This window comes from Desmodus rotundus, chromosome 11 (assembly GCF_022682495.2).
Source record: "Desmodus rotundus isolate HL8 chromosome 11, HLdesRot8A.1, whole genome shotgun sequence".
Lineage (NCBI taxonomy): Eukaryota > Metazoa > Chordata > Mammalia > Chiroptera > Phyllostomidae > Desmodus > Desmodus rotundus.
This window is the reverse complement of record NC_071397.1, coordinates 6,459,912-6,484,140: the sequence shown is the minus strand read 5'-3', so window position 1 is coordinate 6,484,140 and position 24,229 is coordinate 6,459,912. Positions and strand designations below refer to the sequence as shown.

The 24,229-nt window shown below is 41.7% G+C and overlaps 1 protein-coding gene across 1 annotated transcript in view; it reads right to left on the bottom strand.

Annotated features, from left to right (window-relative positions):
• The window catches only part of DNAH8 (dynein axonemal heavy chain 8), a 288,603-nt gene that overhangs the window by 36,831 nt on the left and 227,543 nt on the right, over positions 1–24,229 (bottom strand). The window contains exons 82-87 of the mRNA XM_024557808.3: positions 22,910–23,112; positions 14,544–14,617; positions 12,143–12,295; positions 11,660–11,815; positions 3,890–4,006; positions 2,686–2,787 (exon numbers count right to left, since the gene is read on the bottom strand). Coding sequence (XP_024413576.3) covers positions 2,686–2,787; positions 3,890–4,006; positions 11,660–11,815; positions 12,143–12,295; positions 14,544–14,617; positions 22,910–23,112 — 805 coding nt within the window. The remainder of the gene's footprint in view (positions 1–2,685; positions 2,788–3,889; positions 4,007–11,659; positions 11,816–12,142; positions 12,296–14,543; positions 14,618–22,909; positions 23,113–24,229) is intronic.

The following is a 24,229-nucleotide window of genomic DNA, read 5'->3' as shown; positions in this document are numbered from 1 at the left end:
TCTTTGCACAAGGCACTGAGCTTAGAATGAGAACAGAATGCAAAGATGAGATACACCCCGTCCTTCCCTTTGAGGAGCTTGTGACCCAGCAGAGGGCTAAGCCAATTACATAATAGCCACAATACAAAGTGCACTAAGGTAAGGACCAGAGGAAATAAAATAAAAGGAATTCTAAGGAGGCTTGAAGCAGGAAGAAAGAATAGCCATATGGAGGTCAGGTAAGGCTTCATCTAGGAGGTGATTCTGGCACTAAATCTTGAAGGATGGCATTTTGATAGTGGAGACCACACAGGCAAAGGCATAGAATAAATAATGCCAAATGCGAGGCAGGTCAGGGAAATGATGAAGTCTCAGGTCAGTATAGTGTGGTGGTAAGAGAGAGGACAGGAAAGTGAAGGGAGGTCATTTTATGGATGACTGTGGATGTCGGGGTGATGACTAGTGTGCATTTAAGAATGGGGAGCAGAGGAAAGTTACTAGAGAGACCAGTGCTGTGATCACGTCATTCATCAGAAAGACGACATTTCTGGTGATGTGGATGACTAGGGAGGGAGACCCTGGGGAGGGACTGGTCACGTAGACAGCAGAGGACCACAGTGAGTTCTGTGTTGTCAGAGGACATATCTGTAAAAGCAGATTGAAGGTTTTTCCTGTTTCCCATTATTTTATTTATACAAACACAAATAGCGGCATTCATAAACACACAAATAGCTGAGTTTCACCCAATTTGGAGGATGGTTTTGGGGTATAGTCAAAATACAGAATATGAAGTCTACATGGAATTACTTTGACAGGTTCTGGAAGGTATTTGAAAAAGATAAGCAGTCATACTCCAAAGACAAGAAATAAGGCTCTGCAATTGTTGGGTGTAGACACCCCATAAGATGCTGAGAATGGAGAAAATAAACAGGGGCTCAAAGATTAGACCCAAACTGACAGTCACAGGAATAGAGAGAGGATCCAGTTTGGAGGCAGTGATATACAATTAAATTGATTCTCACTCGGGCAATGCTAGATAACATGGTCAGGGTGAAGGGGTCCCCTAGTTGGAAGATGAGACTGAGATATCTTTTTTTTTCCTTTTGAACCTCAGATACACAAGTGAGCTTATCATATTCCTTTATTTTATTGTTCTCATGAGTGTAGGCCACTTTTATTTTAGTTTTTTCCCCCCTATCCAGCCCTGATATCCACTCTGGTCTCCTTCCCTCTGAGGGCATCTGTTTAACTGTACTTGAACCCCGGCCAGGTGGCTCAGTTGGTTGGAACGCTGTCCTGTACAGCAAAGGGTTGCAGGTTCGATCCTGATCCAGGGTCAGGGCACATGCCTAGACTGTGGGTTCAATCCCCTATCAGGGGGCATATGGGCGGGAACCGATCAATGTTTCTCACATGGGTTTCTCTCTTTCTCTCTCTCTCCCTTCCTCTCTCTTAAAAAAAGTCAATAAAAACATATCCTCGAGTGAAGATTAAATGTATTTGAAACATGTCCTTGAATATGCATTTATCCCTGTGAAACACACACGTATTACTTTATAGATCTATTGATTTCATTAAGCTCTGCGCTCAGCAGCAAGTGTTCACGATCTGTGCCTGTTGTCACGCGGATCATCTCTTCCAGGTGCCACACTTCACCCACAACTGGCATCCACACCATTTAACTTGTCTATTCCCCCATGACAGGCTCCTAGGTTGCCTTCAACTTCCTACCCACAATGTCACCATGAACATTTGTATACATACCCATTTTTGGACTCTTTCTAGAAATGTTCTGGAATGTACCTCACCCAGGATACTTAATTCCAGTGAATTTTGCCCAGCTGCTTCCCAGGAGGTCTGTACCAGTTTAGTCTCTGGCCACCGGCTCTTGGCCTCACGCCATCACCCACCCTTCTCCACATACAGCTTCAAGAAAACTTGTAAAAAGGTTGAAAGAAAAATCTGTTTTCTGGTCAACCCCCGGTTTCCCAAAATACCCCCAAAGCACGTGCTCCCAGTTTTGTTGAGGTTTTAATTTTGTTTAGGGGGAAAATCATTGAAACAGAGAATTAACAATATAGATTCTAATGTAAAGAATTCAAGTAACCATAAAGTACTCACATATCCAATATTCTCCCACTGAGGTAATGTATATTGCTTCTTTAACATGTAAAAATTTCAAGAAGAGTTTTGGTATGGTAGGTTATTTATACTATTCATCCATAATTGCTAAGGAATAACGTTCTCTAGAAAATGTTTACCAGTGTGATATATGTGGATTTTATTAAGTACAGAGAAAAAAAACCCACTTCATTAATTTTCACTTGTCTGTCCTAATGCAAAAGATGAGAAAACTCAAATTATGGTTCATTTTCCAATCACTTTTTGGGGGCTTGAAATCCCTGTGATTTCAGGGGAAGAGGTGGAGAAATCACGCCCAGTGTTTCAGGGCGGAGGGGGTGGGGAGAGGCCCTGGGCATGAGCAGCTCCTCTGTGCAGGGGACTCACTGACCACAAGCACATTGCTAGGTGGTTTGGTTTAGGTCTGGGTTTGAATTTTGTTTTGCTGGTTGATTCTTTGCAACAGTTCGGCTCAGCACTTTTTGTCCCCTTAAGTTTGGTTTACCTATTACAAAAAGTATTTTTATTTAAAAGGAAAATGCAGTAAAATGTGTCTCCATGCTTTCCCCCCCCAAACTGACTTACTCTAGCAAAGCAATTAAGCAGACGTTTATCAAAGTCATCTGTCACTCTGCCTCCATACTGCACTTCTCCAATCATGTACCGAACTGTACTCCAGGACACGCCCTGTATGGAAAGTAAAAAAGAGTTAATCACTGTCGATCCAAACAAATAATTCTAAACATCTCAGGTCTTTCTTAGAGGAAAGGTCTGGAAAAAGAAGCACCGGCTAGGCTGCATTTAAAAATCTCATTACATTATATTAATAACTCCTGTGCCACTACATGACTGGAAGTGCTATGGTTTGTTCCCTGAAGAAAAATTCACAGCGCTAACTATCCGTGAAGATGTTGCTCACTGATTATTTAAAGCAGGGGGAAAAACCATTTTTTACTCCACGGATGTAATCACCCATAACGCGCTCTCCAAGGGCTAACTCACTTATTCTTCGTAGAAAGCATGGTCATTTTATAGATGAGGAAACAGGTTCTGAGGAGCTCAGAACCTTGCTCAAGATCAGAGAAGAAACAGACTCCAGTCCCCTGCAAAGTATGTGTGGGAGGCCAACGAGGTCTGCGGTCTTAGTTCTGTGACCTTGAGGAAGCCCCTTACTCTCTTTCGTCCATTATCTCATCAGTAAAATGGGGGTGACAGTAATGCCGTCTGTATCTACCCCACAGAACTGTGAAAATAATGAAATCCTGCCTAGGAGAGCACTCTGAAAACTGAAGTGCTATGCAATGATTAGCGACTGTTATTTTAGAAATTGTTGCTGTTTATGTGCATAAGCTTAACCATCTGTTAAGATGTGGCTTTAGGTGAAAAAGAGCTTCCCCATGGGCTGGGAGATAACACTTTCACTTCTAAGACGGCATGAGTAAGAGAAAGAATGAGAAGTTTGATTTAAGTGAACGCACTCTCTGGAAATGCACCGAGACCCTCGGTGTGCTACGGGGAAGGCTGCGGTGTAGTGCGGGCGGGGGCGGGGGCGGGGGAGACAGTGTGAGACAGAGAATCCGATCGCACTGCGGGGCGGGGCCGCAGGCCGTGCGGGGAAACGGCTGGACCAGTAAACAGCTGGCTGGGACGAGCAGCCCCTCTTCAGGGAGGTGGGGGACTCCGCACATCCATGCATGTGGGGCTGAAAATGTCTGTAGAACCCTGATTAAGGACAGCGATAAACATAGAAAAAAGATTAAAAATAGGGAAAAGAAGATATTTCACTCACTTTTTTAATATCGCACTCGTCAAGGTGGTTCTGAATAAACTGAACACTGGCTGTGAAGTCGGCAGAATTGAATTCATAGGGAATGTTCCACCCTAAGGGGCCAAATTTGCGGCGCTCCTTAAAAACACCAAAGAAAACGATTGAGTGAGATTTTAAAATTGTCTGCAGTTGCTTCCTTTTTTTATTGTTTTCAAAATGTAAAGCAAGTAAAGTTAAGGCACGAGGTGGAAGTAGTTGATGTGGAGGAACAGCATGCGTTTTCCGGTGTCGCCACCACTGAAAATACTGTTCCACGGCTCAAGGACCAGTCTCCGAATGTTTGCGGAGTCGCAGTTCTTGGGCTTAAAGAGAAGCCTCGGTCTCCATTGACAAGTCAAAAAAAAAAAGCAATAGGTGCTCAATAATTGTCTGTTGAGTGGATTCATTTACTCTAAATTGGACTCTTGGAAGTTTGAAATGTTAAATGTAAGGTTTTGAATTTTTGTTTTTCAAGTTGAATAACTTAAGCACTCAAGAGCATTTTAGACTCTCTGCTCGTTTCACTTTGTAATCTTGCATTTCAGAGTCTGAAAACTAAATATTTCTGTTGTAAATCATGACACATCTGTCTTAAAGTGTTCGCCTTGCCCTCATTGGTACTCTCCGGTGAAACACTGGCTGTTTCCAATTACCAAATTATGCATAATAATCAAACTGGTCTCAGATTAAATGTTCCAATTGTCTTGATATTCTGGAGACCACTTTAAAGGTACGTTGCATAAGAATTTATCATTCTAGGCCCTGATCACCTAGCAAGCCACACAGATGAGCTCGACTCTTGCCATACCATCAGCTTTCCCTGCCGCCTCCAGCACACAGCCAGTCTCTAAGGAAGATCCAGTGATTTCTCTGGGTTACCTCTGGGACCTTTGACCTTTGACCCTACCACCAGAGGTGAGGACCCACGTGGAAAAGAGTCCCTATATATCTATAGGAAGATGTAATTGTACTTTTCTACCTCTAAATATATTCTTAGTCTCTTCTGCTTTCCTCAACCCAACACATACACACACATGCTGTCTTCACAAACTAGTCCATTCCCTCTTTCTGCAGCTGCTTCATGCTTCAGGTCCTGAAAAATACCACCATTCAAAGAAATCTAAGTGAACTTTAGTTTGGACAAGTTCATGGACAGGTCAGAAAAGAAATTCAGAAGGCATGAAGGTTTTAATTTCTGATTTTCAGGATATGCTTTTAAAATATTAAGTAAACCATGAAAATCAATTTGGGTCCAGATGTCCGGCTCTGGGAGATCGGACTGAGGGCAAACACATAACTTTTAAAAAATGTCTACTCCCGTAACTTCTAGACCTAAACTTCTTTAGGTTAGGTTATCAGGGATTAGACACTGGTATGGTATGACTCCCACCCCTGTCCCTTAGTTAATTCCATCGAAGATGGACAGCCAGTCCCCCAAGAGCCAACCCGATTCCTTCTTCCCGGAATTTGGACTCAGGGTTCAGAAGTGCTATCAGCATTTGCCACAGTCAGAGCTTAACTGGAGAGACTAATAAACCTGGGAGCCGTGAAGCACCATCTTACACCTTGAACATACGGAAGGTGAGAAGGAGCAGAGGTGTGGCCTTGAGAGGAGGAGAGGCATGTGTACAGTCCCAGGTGCAAGAAGCGTGTCGGCTTCCCTTGATGGTTTTCTGCTTCACGGTCTCTGCATTCACATGGCCTTGATGAGATTTTTCTAGTTGTTTCATGCTGAATATCTAGTCCTGTACCCAGATTTTGAGCCCTGACAGGGAAAAACGCCTCTCATTTTTGTCTCTCCTTTTGCACCTGTATCTTGGGGTAAGGATCATGGCTGCCTAATGAACATTATTGATAAGTATCAGAATGAAAGGCAATTTTTCTCTTATACTCTGGGGGGGGTCACTTTCAAGGCTGACGCAAGGTTTTGAATTTCTTGAGGGGATCCCAGAAACACTGAAGTGAGCCTCCTCCAGGTTGTTCTAGAGCAAGGGTGGGTTGGGAAGGTCTGCGGAACATTAACATGCACCCAGCTAGCCCTCGAGTCCCTGGAACACCTTCTACCTTGAGGCCTTCAAAGAGGAAGAATGCTAACCACTGACTGGCGAAATGCAACTGCTTTCTCATTTTTTAAAAAAGAGAATCAAATCTAAAGTAGTTTCACCTACGCTTACCTTAATTTTTAAAATTTAATGCTCAATCAGATAGAAGAATGAATGAAGAATAATTCTTTCCTTCCAATTATTGAAGCAGCTTATATTGGCTGTATGGAAACACCCCCATTTATAAGCACTGAGCAATTATAATTCAGTAGCTCCTTAAAAACCCGATCTTTGAAAATTGCCAAAATGCTGAGATTTGCCTCCCTTTACATTACTTATTACCAATTTTCACTTGACGCATTCACTTTTAGGTTGATTCACTAGTCGTAGACTGTTAGCTCCTCTTACGGGAAAACAATCATGGTGGGTATCTTTTCTTTCACAAATGTCATTCCACTGTCTTGCTGTTTGTCTGCACTCACTGATCTCTCTGTGACAGCAAAGAAAAAAATCTGGGAATTACCTCCTTAGAATACTATCAGGACGGATCACAAACCATTGGGACTCAACAACTTATTTGGAAGCCCCAAAGCAGGAGACTGCTAGAATTTAGAATATTGAATTATTGCCATTTAGTATTTTTGAAGCTATGGAATGAGTCCTACAGGATACAATAGAAAAACATTAAAATCAATGTATTTTCAAGAAGTTTTAACCTAGTTGAGAAAATAAGACTTAAAAACAAGAAAAGGACAATGTAATAGTAAGTGTAATTAACTGTCAAAATGTAACAGATGATAAGCCTAAGGAAGACATTCAATCAGAGCGTTCTGGGAAGACTGAAACTAAAGAATGAAGCAGGAGCCCGTCTCCCCTGAAGAAGGAAGAAAATACTGCCCGGACAGTGAAGGCCACGAAGGAAGACAGGAAGGCGGAGGGCGCAGGTAAACGTTCTGCTGCAGCAGAGGGCGACCTCTGGTGCGTAGCTGGAACTACGCGCCCAAGGGATGGTCAGAGGATGGAATGTGGACAGACTTGAATGTCAGGATGAAGAGCCAAACCATGACTCAACAGGAGGGACTTATTATCCATTATTAGGTTGACAGTGATGACTTTTGGAAGACTAGTCTACTCACTCAATTTAACCAACAGTTACCTCTTTTTATTCCAAAGAATACACAAAACACGGAATCACTAGAGAATTATGGGAAACTCAGAATCCTTCTTAGAACACTAAAGAGGAGCTGCTCAACAGAGTCATCATTTTGATGATGTCAAAACTACTTCTGATTTAACGTTAGAGTCTGCCTCAGACCAGCGATCCCACCTCTCACAGCCTAATGCAGAATCGCTTCACTTGCATCTTCAAAACAAGGATCTCCCGGGAGCAGCACACCCTATTTATTAAATACCTGGAGCTCACGCTGATGAAAAAGTGCAATCCATACTAGACAATGTAAGGGAAGTTTTAATAAGTAAAATTAATTAACAGACATTGCAAGAACCAGTGGGAAACACTGTAAAGTGTAAGATAACTTTTTAAGAATCTGTATCATATTATTGTAATTATACCGAGGACATTTAAACTAAGAACTTCTTTTTCTTTTTTTGTACAATTTTCTCAACTAAAAAATTAACACTTTGGACCAGACAACTTTTAAAATCTTATCCAACAGTAAGAAACAATTGGAGTGCAATACTGTAATTTTTTAACATTTTTAAAATTGTTGTTCAACTACAGTTGTCTCCATTTTCCTCCCAACACTCCCTACCCCCCCGCCCCATCCTACCCTTTTTTGGCCTTGTCCATGTGTCTTTCATATACATTCTTTGATGACTCTTCCTCTATTTTACCCCATTGTCCCTCTCCCCCCTCCCCTACAGTTACTGTCAGTTTGTTCTTTATTTCAATGTCTCTGCTTATATTTTGCTTGCTTGTTTGCTTTGTTGATTAGGTTCCACTTATAGGTGAGATCATATGGTTGTCTTTCACCGCCTGGCCTATTTCAACCCTAGTGCACTGTTGGTGGGAATGCAGACTGGTGAAGCCACTGCAGAAAACAGTTTGGAATTTTCTCAGAAAACTAAAAATGGAACTGCTTTTTGACCCAGCAATCCCACTGCTGCGATTATACATTAAGAATCCTGAAACACCCATTCAAAAGAACCCATGCACCCCAACGTTCATAGCAGCACCATTTACAATGGCCAAGTGCTGGAAGCAAACTAAGTGCCCATCGGTGAATGAGTGGATCAAAAAACTGTGGTACATTTACACAATGGAATACTACGCAGCAGAAAGAAAGAAGGAAATCCTACCCTTCTCGACAGCATGGATGGAACTAGAGTGCACTATGCTAAGTGAGATAAACACCAGCATGTCTGCATAAAGCAAGGGGTATCTGGGTTAATTTGGAGGAATCAATGAACAAATCAGGTATTTAGCTATTATGTCCAACACTAGAAAAATATGTCACAACCTATCCAATTCAGAACAGACTTTCCTACATCAGTTGCATCTCAGGCTGTAATGCTCGCCCAAATCACTTGGGCATTTTATTACAATGCAGACTCTGACTCAGCAGGTCTGGGCTGGGGCCTGAGATTCATCTCTTGTAAGGTGATGTGCTGCTGCTGGTCCAGGACTGCGAGGCCCTAAAGAACTCCGGAGTTTTCTCGCAAACTAGCTCTATCCTGACCAAGTAAAAGAGAATATTTAGTTAGGGTCACAGCACACATTTTTGAAATTAAAAAAAAAGAACAGAGGAAAATATGCTTGAGTTATCGACACTCCCTGTATACTCATAAACTAGGTAACAGAAGTATAGAAATGGGGCAAGTCGTGAAAGATCATCTCCTCCTGCCTCTAAGGGCACAGAAGGGGAAACGGCCTCTGAGAGGGGCATAGCTTGACCAACTTCACCTACGTGGCTACCTGATTTCGCAGCAAGCACTGAAGCCTCGGCTGCCTGACCCTGTGCGAAGTGCCATTTCCAGCACTACCATCATTGGATTTTAAGGGACAGTCAACCTTTTATTCATAGACACGCCACTGTTGGCTTCATGGCTGTAGCAATGGGGTTTTTTCCTGGTTTAACCCAAATATGAGTCATGTTACGTGCAAGCACACTTCAGCCCATGATATGGCCACAGTCCTGTCCTTCTTCCGTTTGGCACTTGGATAACGGCCACTAACAGCACAGGTTGCCACACTGACCATATGGAAAATATCCCAATCGCCTCTCCATGATAAGCACGATGGAAGAGCTGAATCATCAGCAGTAGGAACAGAATCATAAAATATATTATTTGTGAATTGGGAATTAAAAAACAGAGCTAAAGCAATATTTGTATTAGAGTGTGATAAGGTCTAGCAAAATGAACAATCCCCAGATAAGGATGCGTGAAATAGGCTTCTGTGTAATTTACAATCCAAAGGCCACAACGAGACTTACTGAAAATAACCACCCACAAACAGTTTTGCCTGATTTTAACTTTCTCAGGGTTGGGGGGCAGATAAGCACCAGCCCTCTCTGTTGGAGAGTGTGGAACCCTGCGAAACGGCAGGGCCACTGAACCTGAGGGTAAGCGTGCCCAGGGTGTCCTGGGGGGAGGGGAGGAGGGGCGCTCTGCGCACACAGTGCAGCTGACGCACGGCTTCTGGTTTAAGCCTCAGGGAAGGGAAACGGCAGAAAGTGGTCAAAGGAGCCTCTTCCTCTCCCTGTGAAATCAAGGAGTGAATCAAGTATAAGAACATTATACAGCTTTCCAAAACAGGACCAAACACAAAATTTAAATGTAGAACAGAGCAATAATGGAATGAAAAAATCCTGTCGACAAGTTGCTAGACAGCCATACAATTACCAAATTGCTTTTAAAAATCGCTTTTTATTTTTGATTACAGTTGGCATACATTATTATATCATGTGTACACCCCAGTGATTAGACATCACATAATTTCGTAAGCGGTCATCCTGGTAAATCTCGCACCCACTGACACTGTACATAGTTATTGGACTATTACTGACTCTATTCCCTATGCTGTACTTTATATCCCCATAATTATTCTATAATAATCAATTTGCACTTCTTAATCCCTTCACCTTTTGCCCATCCCTCTAACCCCCTTCCCATCTGGCACCATCAACACATTCTCTGTATCTATGATTCCGTTTCTGTTCTGCTTGTTTGCTCATTTTGTTTTTCGACTCAATTGTTGATAGATATGTATTTATTGTTATTTTATTGTTTATATTTTTGATCTTCTTCTTCTTAAAGGAGACTCTTTAACATTTCCTATAATACTGGTTTGGTGGTGATGGACTCCTTTAGATTATTCTTGTCTGGGAAGTCCTTTATCTGTCCTTCAATTCTAAATGAGAGCTTTGCTGGGTAGAGTAATTTTGGCTGTAGGTTCTTGCTTTTCATCACTTTGAGTATTTCTTGCCAATCTCTTCTAGCCTGCAAAGTTTCTTTTAAGAAATCAGTTGGCACTCTTATGGGAGTTCCCTTGTAGGTATCTAGCCGCTTTTCTCTTGCTACTTTTAAGATTCTCTCTTTGTCTTTAACTTTTGGCATTTTAATTATGATGTGTCTTGGTATGGGCCTCTTGGGGTTCATCTTGTTTGGGACTCTCTGTACTTCCTGGACTTCTATGTCTATTTTTTTCACCAGGTTAGGGATATTTTCTATCATTGTTTCAAATAGGTTTTCAATTTCTTGCTATAGCTCTTCTTGTTCTGGCACCACTATGATGCAAATTTTGGTATGCTTGAAGTTTTCCTAGAGGCTCCTTACACTACCCTCATTTTTTTGGATTCTTTTTTCTTGTTGTTGTTCTGAGTGGTTGTTTTTTGGTTCCTTATATTCGAGATTGCTGACTTGATTCTTGGCTTCATCCACTCTACTGTTGAATGTACTAGATGCAGAATTCAAAACACTGGTTATAAGGGTACTGAATGAACTAGTGAAAACCTCAGCAGCATAAAAAAAGCAACCGTCAGAAACAAAGAATACACTAATTCAAATGACAGAATGAAAAAATTCCACAGACAAGTTGCTGGGTAGCCATAAAATTATGAAATTTAAGTATACGGTAAAAGTAAATAGCAAACAACCTGGAGAAGACCGATAAGCACTGCGACTCCTCCGCCCAACACCACCGCCACTCTCAGTAGTGGGGAGTAGGGTTAAAACCTGGATCTGAGGTGGCCAATGTAGGACGTGACTCCTAGGTCTACTGATTACAAAGCGAACTTAACCTCTTTGAATCTCAGTGTCCTCATTTTTAAAATAGTGATAATCCTACCTTGAAATGTAGTTGTTAGTATTACATGAGCTGGTGCACATAACATTCCTGGCCACCACAGGCACTTTGGAAACCAAGCTCCTACCTAAATAATCCATTTGTTCATCCCACAAATATGTACGGAGCTCTGGCAACGCCCCAGCTGCTGCCGTGATGGGAAGAGTCAGCAGTTACAAAAGGACAGAGTCTTTGCCCTCCGGAGGCTTACACTCTAATGGCCAGGGTAGAGAGGGGTGGGAAAAGATGACGAGAACATAAACACTGTACTGGCGGGGAAAAGTGTCAGGAAGGAGAAAAAGGCAGGGCGAGGGAACACAGTGCAGAGAGCACCCTCACGGAAGGGCTTTCCTAAGGGCCGCACGTCGTGAGCACCCCAAAGCGTGCAGCTGCTGCAGACGTTACCTGCACGGTGGAGTGGAGAAACGCCACTGTGTAGAGCATTGGCTTCCACATGGGTAAATTACTGATATCCAGGAGGTCTTGATTAATTCCCGCAAATGTTCTTTTCAAACCTGCACGTATGCCTTGGGGCGGCTCATTAGTGAATTTGAGAGAAGTCTGTCATAAAAAGCAAATGGTAATTTTGTTTCTATAAATTATTGTAAAGGATAAAACAGAAATTACAATATGTCAGACGACAATAAGCTTATGGTACATAAAATATGACACTGATCAGAGCTGGAACCCAATAAATTAGCACCAAGCCTTAGAACTCTTCTGTGGAAACTCATGCTATACGGTTTGGTGACCAGAGGAAACGCTTTTGCGGTGTCAGCTCTACTGGACCGAAAGCCCTGCTGTGTTTCCATCCTCCGATAATGCCAGTTACGCTATCTTCACCTGCGTAATTCTCAAGAAAAGGACACTTATCTCCTAGTAACAAACCTGAAGCAATGTAATGGGAAACCGATCGTGGGGCTCGGTGGTTATCCATACTCGGAAGGAATCATCATTGGCTTCGGTGGTAATTATTGTCTCCAACAGTTCTTCCATGAATTCCAGGCCAAGGTGACAATTTTGCAGTAATACCCAGCCACCCTGTATTCCAAAATGATTTCATATTAATTTCTTATAACATGTTTGCTATGATTTTAATAAAAACAAAATGTACAAATCAGTTCTTTTTAAACCTTTGCTTAGGGCATGTGAGAACTCTTTTGAGCCGTAATTTTTAATAAAATTACTATATGTCGACACAACGATTTCCCCTGCTACTGACTAAGCTGTTCACTTGGAATCAAGTGGCTCAAAGTGGCTGCATTCCGCCACCCAGCAGGGAACAGAAATCGAAACTACGGTCAGCCTTGTATAAGTACAGTGTGTGCACCACCTAATGGTGGGAATGGGGATTTTGGAATTTGTAACTTAAATTGTTCTGCCTACAGGCACTCAGAACTGACTTAGCCCTAAACCGCAGTCACGGAGGGAGGCACACACCCCCTCGTGAAAGTGGGACTCAGTGAATTTTGTGACATTTGCTACCATAAGTACTAAGTCTAGTTTTTGTTATCACTCTCACCATAATTCCTGAAAGCACAAAACTTATTAAGTAACTATCTATATACTTGATTTAAAAAAAACTGTCTTTAACAATATAATTCACATAACCATCACTCCTGTGTGAGAAAATAGTTTACTAACCAGACAAAATTTTGCTCCCCTTATATAACAAGACCAGATTAAACACAGCTACAAAATATGGAGCACAGTAAAGATATGGTAAGGTTTGTGTATTATGCTTTCTAACGTAAGAGAAAATACACCATTGGCTGGCTTAAACAGCAAAGAGTTCGTGTTGGTCTAGACAACCGAGATGTCCAGGGGAAGGTGGACTTTACAGGTAGTTTGTGCCTGCATGGACCCAGTTAACTTCCGGTTCCCCGCTCTGCATTCTACAGCGCCAGCTTTGTCCTACATGTGGTGTCCCCCCAGTGGCAATGCGGCTACACTTGGTCACTCTTCCCCCCAATAATGCCATTATTATCAATACTCATTCCACCTTGAGAAATAGAACATAAAAGTTGTAAAAGCTAGTATTTCAAAGGTGGTGAATATAAATGCACTTTCTAAAAAGTTTCTCACTCGTTAAAACTAAAGAAATTATTTAGGGCCCAAAGTTCAACGGTCAAGTCACTCAAGTAAGTGAATCATTCGATGTGAGTGAAAACAATTATATGTAATTGCTTTGATATATATAAATTAAATACAATACGGTACTGAATTTGATTAAGTGATAAAAATTAAGGCTTAGAGCACTTGAGAATTAATGACCAGGGAAAACATTTGATGACCCAAGCAGAGTTTTAGCCCATTAATACTCCGTAGTTTTTAATTCCCCGGGAAAACTGCACCAAAGTTACTACGAACATTATGAGATAAAAAGCTTAAAAATAAACCAAGATCTTATCTCATTTTCATAAATTGTGCAATTTCTTATTACAGCTAAAATTACTATCTACCAAGCATTTCTAGAAAATTAATATCCTGTGTATTTATTAGGTGTGATGGAAAACGTTTTTCAACAATCCACCCAGTGTGCAATTTCCAATAAGAACCATTATCAATATTTAAACATACCATCCTCAAATATATCTTATTTGGCCCAAACTATCCATTAATGAAAAATGAAAGTATAATTTTAGCCAAAAATTGAAATTTAACTGTTTCAATCTGTCACTTCCTAAGCATTATCTATTAATATTGATCATGGAATTCTAAGACTGCTACTGCTAAGAGCTACATCCTTAGGAACTGGAAAGTGTGTATGACAAATTGTCAAAACACATTTAGTGAAAACATGCCCTGACCAGTGTGGCTTAGTTGGTTGGGCATTGTCCCACAAAGTGAAAGGTGGCTGGTTCGATTCCCGGTCAGAGCAGAGGCCTGGGTTGCAGGTTTGGTCCCCAGCTGGGGTGTGTATGAGCAGCAACTGATTGATGTTCCTCTCTCATGTTGACATTTCTCTCCCTGTCTTTCTCCTTCCCTTCTCCTCTCTTTAAAAATAACTAAATAAAAAATGTTTGAAAATAATGAAAATAAAATGGAGCATGTACTATAGAAAATCAAACGAGCTTTGTGTGGGGATGTCTGCAGCAAGCCAGCCTGAGGGTTACAGTGCACAGGTAATCAGAGGCTGACTGTACACACATAAAGAAAAGCAGGAGGAATGCCCGAGCATCACGGGCGGAGTGCTGGCCGGCCACCGTGGCAGTCCTAGACAGCCCTGCTGGCCAGAGGGACAGGAGCGAGAATGCCGCGTTAGCAGTGTCTGTCCCTGGCTCCTTACCTGCTGCATTGACATCTGAATCAGCTTTCGAGCATGTACTTCTTGTCCTTGCCCCATCGAGATGGTTCTGCATTCTGTAACGTAGGGGAAGGGTCATTATGTTAAAACATAAATTTTATAATAGGACTGGGACAAAACATTAATTTCTGAATGGTCATAGCCTCCCTAGGAAGGAGCTGTTATTACTCAAACAGGTCTGACCTTGGGTCGTGTTGATGAGAGAAATTAGTGGAGCAGGAACTGGAGGAACCACCAGGAGAGAGAAGGGCAAGGAAAGTGACACAAAAGGCACAAGCTCGGGCTTTTAGAATGTTTCGGGGTCTTTGGGGATTATGAGAAGAAAGACGGACGGTGGTAGAGGCGGCGATGACATTATCATAGATACTCAGAGGGAAAGAGGATTTTTACACTTTGCTGTATATTTTGATGAGAAACCTCCGTGGTGTTTTACAGATGCTTCAGGAAAGATTTAATTGGATTTTTATTCTTTCAGGATGTCAGGCTTGCAGTGTTTTTGTCTGTTTTGCTGTTGTTTGCATGTTTGTCCATTTTCTGAGATGGAACTTGAGGCAGCTCAGCCCAAGGTGGGCCACATCCAGGTTAAATCGCCACCTCAGAGGCGAGAGTGAAGGGCAAGCGGAGGTCACTCGGAGATCAGAAGTGTGATCAGAATGCAGGGGAGAATACACCACTTAGGCCCATGAGTATATTTGATGTCCCAGGCAGAGAGCCACGTTTGTGTCCTGCCATTTGAATTCACTAAATTGAAGAAATCTGTGAATCATGCTTGTGAAACTGGAACCAGAAATTAACTTCTAAGCACGCCTCTGTGGGCCCGGATTTTCCTGAGTTTGAGAGGCGTGACCTCGGCCTGGGGAAAAGAGGTCAGCGGAGACGTTGTGGAGCAGCACACGCTCTGCCCTACTCTGCGGGGTGAGTCTGACTCCTCAGAAAAGCGGGCTGCTGTGGTTGGGCAAACAATGAGGCTACAAGGGACTGGGGAAATTTGAGGGATGGGGAGGGAACCAGAGACGAAGTTTCAGGATACACCATTTAAACAGCACTGTGTGGGTAATGGCCAGAGATTCCACTGGGTTTGTAGGTGCAACAGGAGGGATCCAGGGCCCCAGGAGGAAACTTTGCAATGGGCGCCTGAGAGAGCACTGCTTGGAGAATCAGGAATTGCCATAGGCCAAGGCTACTGACAAAGCTGCACATCCCCCCTGAGGCCCATGATCTCTCCTGCTCAAGTGGAACCAGGCACTGTTTCCAGGGGCATCTAAGAAAAATCCAAACATATAAAAAGAGAAGAAATGGGAGGTGGGCCTTGGGTGGGAGGAGCCCCTGGATGGTACGAAGAGATACTGAACACTTCTTATGCTGGAAAAACACACAAACGCCCTGTGGGTCAACGGGGAAAGGCTGCTATGGACAAGAAGGATAAACACATGAATGTGAGCCAAGATCTCTCTCTTCTCCTTCAACTCTGAAATACACCTTCTAAAAAGAACTTGTTTTTGTTAAGTGGCCTGAGTTTCTTCTATTGATCTCCAGGCTTGGGGTTGAGAAAAGACTTAGAGACAGAATCGGACCACTTTTCCACATCTCTACGTTCGTTCCCCTGGTCCAGGTGACTGTCGCCTTTTGCCTGGATTTTTGCAATAGCCACCTAACTGGGGGCCTCACTCCCACTGTTACCCCTAGTAGCTCTTCTTCCCGCTGCCTACAGAAGGATCCTGACAAGCTCTGAATCAGATCATGTCCATCCTCTGCTCAGAACCCTCTGATGGATTCCCACTTCGTTCAGAGCAAAATCCAAAACCCAACCCAAAGTTCTTACCTACAGCCTCTAAGGCCCTACACAACCGACTGCCACTGCAGCCACACTCCACACACACACACACATACACAAACGCACACACCCCTTTTCTTATCTCACCATTCTTCCCCTCATTCATTCATTCTTCTCCTGCTGCACTGGCCTCACGTTCCCTCTGCCTGAAATGTGTTTCCTTGTCAGGGCCACTGACCCGCTTGCTTCACTCGTCGTCTGTTCCCCACCCCCTCAACCAGGCCTTCCCTCCCCATCCTATCTCAAACAGCAGACCCACCCCCATCGCTCTGCCCTGTACCGTCCTTCTTTCTTCTCCTGTTTCTTAGCAGGGCCTATACTCACTTGCTTATCAATTACTGCCTGCTTTGCCCCACAGTAGAATGTCAGATCCGGGAGAGAAGGGGCTTAGAGCAGCACCTAGACAGTGTACGGCCCTCAGTAGATGCTCAAAAGTTATTTTCTTAAACTTTTAAAATTGATATATATCCCTGGCTGGTGTGGCTCAGTGGATTGAGTGCCGGCTTGCGAACCAAAGGGTCAGTGGTTCGATTCCCAATCAGGGCAAATGCCTGGGTTGTGGCCCAGGTCCCCAGTGTAGGGCGTGAGAAAGACAGCCAAACATTGATGTTTCTCTCCTTCTCTTTCTCTCCCCTCTCTCCTCTCACCACAAATAAATAAATAAAATCTTTAAAAAAATAAAATTGATATATAATTCACATATCACATTAAAGTATGCAAGTTGAATTGTTTTTAGTATATTCATAAAGCTGTAGAACAATCGCTATTATCTAATCTCAGAACATTTTCATCAGCCCCAAAGAAACCTCACACTCACTGACAGCGACTCCCCGTCACCCCTCCTCCCCCTGCACTCACTAGAAAAACCACAGAGAATCAACACACCGGAAGTGTCTTCTCTGAGAAGACCAATAAACTGACACCACAAAGGGGACTCTCAGGGACAGCCCAGCGAGGGTTCTGCAGGGAGCATGGCGGCAGGGGGTGTGGCACAATCACTCTTTCGTGGTCTGGGGTTGGGTTGGGTTTTTTATTTTTTGGTTGCTTGTATTTGAGAGACTTTAGTTATATTTCCCCTGCCTTTCCCTTTCATTCCAAAATTAGACTTGTGTCTCTTTCACTTTTCCTCTCTCTTTAAAAAAAAACCATTTTATTTCTAATTAAGCAACACATATTCATAGTGAGAGCCTTGGAAAATATTGGAAAGTATAAAGAAAAAAAGTTAAAATCACCAATATCCCTCCCTAAAGACCTTCATTCTAATCTTTTTTAATATGCACAATCCACAATCCCTTACCCTCATTTCAAAACTCAAAACACTCTAAAAACTGAAAATTTTGCCATAAAATTATTTTAGTTGCAAAAACTGACCTGAATGGACATGAAGCTATTTATAGTCTTTGATTTATCACTCTCTTTATGAATATTAATACTCTTCTCTGCAGTGTGTTATAGAACGTGTGGAATACTAAAAGCTGGAAGTTTTTTATCTCTGAAACATATCTGGCCCCAAGGGTTTTGAATAAGGAATTGTACACTGATCTATGTATGTATATATTAAATATATACATATCACACATTACAAATAGATACATATAAAATAACATATATGTTATTTTATGTCTATACTTCTTAACAGTATATTGTGAGCATTTTACTGCCATTAAATATTATTGGAAAGCAGTTTTTAGTGGCAATACGGTATTCCTTTATGCTACTCATTCAGCCATGACCTTTTGTATATTTAAGACATTTCCAATTTTTAATATTATGAACAGCATTAGATTAAACATCCTTGCTTATATATCCTCATGTGCATCTCTCAGTACTATTTCAACTTATTTCTTATTCCTGTTCGATAGTTTCTCAGTTGTTTTTTTCTTAGGAGAAATTCTTACATATTAAATCCTGTTCCAGGTAGGATACTTAGAACAAAGCATACGAACCACTTTAGAGAGGTTTCGTGACGTACTCAAAGAAGGACTGCTGGTGTCCCCGGCTGCAACGGAACACTGTCATTCCTAACCCAACTCTCATCCGCAGCTGTGCTGTGACTCACGGTGCTTCTGACGTCCAGAGAGAGGTCTTAAAGCTTTACCCAAATTATCTACCTTGTCCCCCTCGTTTTGGACCCTGGTATTATGATCAAGGAAATCTCAGACACTACAATACCATCAAACTATTCAATATATTCTTTTTATTTTTTAGAGCTTAATTTAAACCATATAAAACCTTAATCAATGTAGACTTTTACTTTGGAGTTTAATGTGAGGTAAAATTCTCACTTTTTTCCGCTGCTCCAACAGTATTTATTTAATTCATTTACCCTCCACTGATTTGAAGTGTGACTCTTATCCTAGACTAAACTAACATATATACTAGAGTCTAACTTGGGGCCTTTTATTTTGCTGTGTTGATCTGTTTATCTGCTCTCGGCCATCCTCACACTGATTACGTTATCTCAGTGTGATGAAGTTTTAAGAGCCTGGCAGTGTTCACTCCCCATTATTCTTTTTCCCTTCCAAGCTCTCTGGGCGATTCTTGTCCATTTATTGTTCTAGATGATCTAAGACCCCTCTCTTGTCCCATTAGAAAAAAATACTGTTGGAATTTCAATTAGACTCGCATTCAATTTATAGATTAATTTAGAGACTATTGACATCTTTATAATACTGAATCTTTATCCCGGGAATGTGGTTTGACTCTCCATTATTTTATCCCACTTTTACGTCTGTAAGAAAGTTTTATAGTTTTCTTCTAATGGCTATTTTAAAAATGGTTTCTCAGTTGTACTTTTATTGCTGCAGTGAACGGGATTTTTACATTTTATTTTACGAGATGCTCCATTGATTTTTTAACATATTTACTTTGTGACCAGCCGCCTTACTGAACTATCCTGTGAGTCTAACAGTTTTTCAGTGTTCATGTTTTTAGTTAGGCAATCACACTCTCTGAGAGTAGCGATGATGTTTGCCCCTACTTTCCCGTGGTTACATCTTTTATTTAGCTGCATCTCCCACAACAATGCTACCTGCCCGTGGTGGAGGCAGACATCTCTGTCTTCTCCCTGATGGCAGTGCGCACGGCTCCGCTCGGCCATCACTCAGTGTGACGGCGATGTCTGAAGTTCACATTCATCATCACGTTAACAAAGTATCTTTCTGTTGATACTTTTTAAGAGCCAAATACAAATATTAACTTTTCATACAATGCTTTTTTAGCATCTATCAGGGGAATAATATGATAGCTTAAGAGAAAGCCTTTTATTGTTGTGGTAACATTTTTAATATCATACCTTTCTTATTTCAACTATGTATTTCCACTTGGTCAGGATTCATTATTATTTTTTTGCATTTTTTTGTAATGTTACACTGAATTCTTCTTGCTTGCATGTTAGCTAAGATCCTTATATTTATATCTATAATTTGATCATTCTGTGTTTTTCTTTCTTTTATGCAGTTACTAGCTTGGCCTGTTTTTGATATCAGAATAATGTTATTCCCTTAAAATAAAGAGGAAAATTTATCTTATTTTACTGTGTTCTAGAATGGAATGCAGCATGTGAAAGTTTTGAAGGACTTATCAAAAAAATATCATCCAAACTCAGAGCCTTTGCTGAAGTAATAATTTCAAAACTTCTAATTTTTCCTCATTTTCATTATTAGTCTATTCAGATTTTTCTACCTTTCCTGAAAAAAAATTTATAAATTTGTATTTTTCTATAAATCGGTCAATTTCAATGAGATGTTAAAGTTTATTACCATAATTATATATCACTCTCATTATTTAAACTTGTTATCTGCGCACATCTTTCTCATTCATTCTTTTGTGTATTTGTGAGTCTGTGTTTCATTTGTTCTCTTTTATTTGTGCTTGGATTCGGTTTTTTAAACCTGCCCTTCCTCTGGCACCCCACCCTCCCCCACCCAGGATCCTAGTAGAGTTCTCATGCCAAATCCATGTGTTTCTACCCTTGCGCAGGCACCCGGTGCTTTTGTGCAGCATTTATCTGCTCCGAATCCTCACTGCAGAGCTTGACAGGCACCAGACAGTATCCATTGTGAGCTTTCCTTCTCTTCTTTTCCTACAAAAACTTATTTGATTGGTCCCATCCTTCACGATGCTGACAGGTAACTGGTTAATTCGTCCAATAAAGGCGGTGAGAAGGAAGAGAGGAGGGGAGCACTAAGTGACGTTTCCCAGCAAGTCCTGAATCAGATCTCTCACGGACTAGCTCTCTGGCCTCACACCAAGACCTTAGTTTCCCCAGCTGTAAAATAAGGTACGTAGCTGGATTTCAAGATTGCCAGGGTCCGATTTACCTTGAGCATTCTATGATTATTTGTTATCCAGTTGTCCAAATAAAATATTTCTAGTTGAAACTAGATTAATATGGTATTCTGTCTACACAACAGTTTCATTTTCACAGCTATTTTGGGAATTTTTAACCCAAAGCAGTGAGTAGCATGTGACTTTCTAACATTCCTAAAAATGATTTAGCGAATAGTTCTTTATAACTTCATTGAGTCCTTCAGTATCAAAATCAAATCTACTTTGTCTTAGTCTCCTAACAAAGTATCCAATAGAAGCTTGAATGATTGTTGGAAAAACAAATTAGGAGCAATGGAAATGGAAATCACCAAACTGCCAAGCAAAGCAGTATGATAACATGTAGTAACACTAAAGGTGATACAATTCTGGCCTTACATATTTATTTAATTTCATAGTTAAAAGTTCTCCCAAAGAAGATCTTGAATTTAATTCTATTTTAAACCCTTGTCCAAGAGAGCAGCATTATTAATATCTGAAATGGTAACTAGTTGAACGTGTTCTTCTTCTAGGAAAAATATGCCTTTCTAAGAAATGCCCACTACTACTCTAGCTCCGTATATGTGATTCCTGCTATGAACCCATCTCCACAGTTCACTGACTGGCCCACAAAGGAGCACAAGACCAAAGCAAAACCAATGACTTTCTTCCCTGGCTATTCGGACTCGGGGGGAAGAGAGGAAGGGGAATTTCCCGGGAGAGCAGAGCTTACTAAACGTGTCGGCCCACAAGCCACCAGAGGCCATGCATTCTGTCACATGGAGACGGGTTGTGGCAAGGCAGAAATAAGAAATCTATATGCAGAGCAGAACGGAGCGCAGAAGCAGCTGGACAAAGACCCGCAGACCAGAGCCGAGAGAGACGAGGCCGTGGGACAGGCCCCACCCTGAGACCAGTCCAGCTGACTGGTGCGCTGCAGCGAACACCAGAGCAAAACAGCGTGCTTTGAAGGTGGTTAATGAGACTTAACCATGAGCGATTGCCAAAAAACCAATTTAAGCATGGGCCCATATAAAACAGAGAATGGTGTGGTGACAACGAACAGAGCACAGTGAAGATGAGAAAAGTGGGAGCAACCGTGGACCATGCTACCATAAGCCAATGATTTACGGTAACTTCTTAGTGCAGAGGGACGTGTGGGGAACACTTGGCGATAACTGAATCGATTTTGTATCATGTTTCTGTTAACTACATAATAAGCTCAATGTAAGTTCTATTTCATAGAGTAGGGCTAGTGATTCATAAACAATCACTTTACAATCTTTATAAAGACGTGAATGAATCAACCTGGCAAGTTGTACTTCTAGAGATCTGAACCTGGAAGATCCCCAATGGAAATCCCAGCAAGACCCAGGTCTTCGGAGGAAGAAGAGCAGATGAATAGCCTTCCTGAAAGAGGACAATGGCTCAGTCCTGTCAGGAGGGGCCGGGCATCACGCAGGTCCCTGTCCTTCGCGTCCGCTGACTCAGTCACTGCTCTCACAGCTCAGGTGTTCATAACTCCTTGCTCTGTCTCCTCCCCCTGGAACAACTTTCCTTCTATTTCCCACCATCCCTGTGTAATGAAATTTTATTTATTTTCTTAGATGCTTCTCAAAATGTCATCAGTGGGATCTCTGTACCCCATGCAGTCTGAGTAGCTCTGGATCTTGTAATCGGACATGTCTATGTAACTCTGTTACCGCAGTCGTCACATGGTTTTCAATTACGTGCTTACATGTCTGTCTCTCCCAGCTGTGTTGCATTCATCTCCGCACTCCTCGAACCTATCACACTGCCTGAACTACACGGTCACGCACTGACAGCATGAATAAGTGAATACTCAGTTACTATGCATTGCAATGGTTATAGCTTTTAACATTTGCAACAGAATAGACTTTGTTGTAATTTTATATAGACATGGCAATAAAATGTGCTTTTTAATGTTCATTCTTGCTAATCTACTATCCATGTAGTATGGTCATCTGCTTATAACTTTAAAAAGTATATAAGTTTGTTCCTCTCTGCACAAAGATATCTCTTTTCCAACCTTACTCTAGATCTGAAAAGGGAGGAAAGAAGGAGTTTAATATTTTTTCTAACTCACTTTTACGGACATATTTTCAATCAGTTATAAAGTTATGAAAGGTAAAATTTGAGGAAAAATGTGGAGATTTTGCTAAATTTCATAGATTGCTGATCATACCCAGCTTCAGTTTCTTGGCCAATGCATCAATTTGAATTGTGGGATCGGATCCCATGGACAGAAAACATATCAGAGGTGTTCGCGTATCACTTTCTTCCCAAGTTTTCTCCAGATTTAAGATAACTGGTTCTGTGTACTTCTCCTCCAAAGAATCTGCAATATACTTTCTTGCTTGAAAAACAGTACGATCTGGACACCAAGACCTAGAAGTTAGAGGAAAACAATTTAATCTGTTCATTTTGTATTCTATCTATTCTAAGCACATAAAGAACTTATTCAGTTGGCAAAGGACAACAAGCGAACTCTCCAGTGCGCAGTGGCAGTGCCGTGTAGGAGGGTGGCAGGGTTTTCTATCCCTGGATGAGTTCGGATCTAATCACGTGGCTTCGGAGCTGGGCATTGGCGAGAAGAGGAGAGACAGTGACAGCCCAGTCTGCTGTCAGTCTGGAAGGGGACTCAGAAGTCAGTGGATCCAAGTGTCTCATTTTCATTTTTCAATCGAATTTGCTGGGGTGACATTGGTCGGTAAAGTTACATAGTTTCCAGGCAAACCACTTTGCAGCACATCATCTGTACATTGTAGTGTATGTTCATCACCCCAAATCAAGTCTCCTCCCATCACAATTTACCCCGTTAGGCCTCTGCCACCTCCCCCACACTCTCTTCCCTCTTGTAATCACCATACTGTTTAATCTGTGTCTGTGACAAGTGTCTCGTTTTCAGAAGAAACACCAACTACTCTGAGACTTTAATTGGTTATTTTAAAAAACTGCACCAACATTATCCCTGGTAACTGGGGCTGTTAGCTTCAAGTAAGCGGTTCCTCATTAAAATGACTACACAAGAGCACACTTATTCTTTGACAGATTTTTATCAAGTGCCTACTACACATAAGGCCCCACTTAGCAGTGAAGCAAGGGGAGGTATCCTCTGCCAGCTCCATGCCCATGGAGGCTGGCTGGCCTGCTGCACACCAGGGAACTCGGCGTCTTGCACGGGAGAATTAACGTGTCAAAAGTATCATAAGTATGTTGATCAGCAAGCATTTATTTAATACCATCTGTGTTGCCTACATTGTTGTAGGTTGGAAACATGACACATTAAATAATGCCACTTGCTATTTGCTATTTAAAATTGCAGACAAATTCTACAGGTTATACTGTTCACTTGACAAAGATTCAGTTTAAAGTGATGGATAAAAGATACACACATCTATTCCAATAAAAAACAAGTAGCTCTTTCAGACACTGTAGACCATGAGGTTGCCACTGCTGACTGCTGTGATCACTCCCAAAGAGTGACAACATGAGGAAACAACTT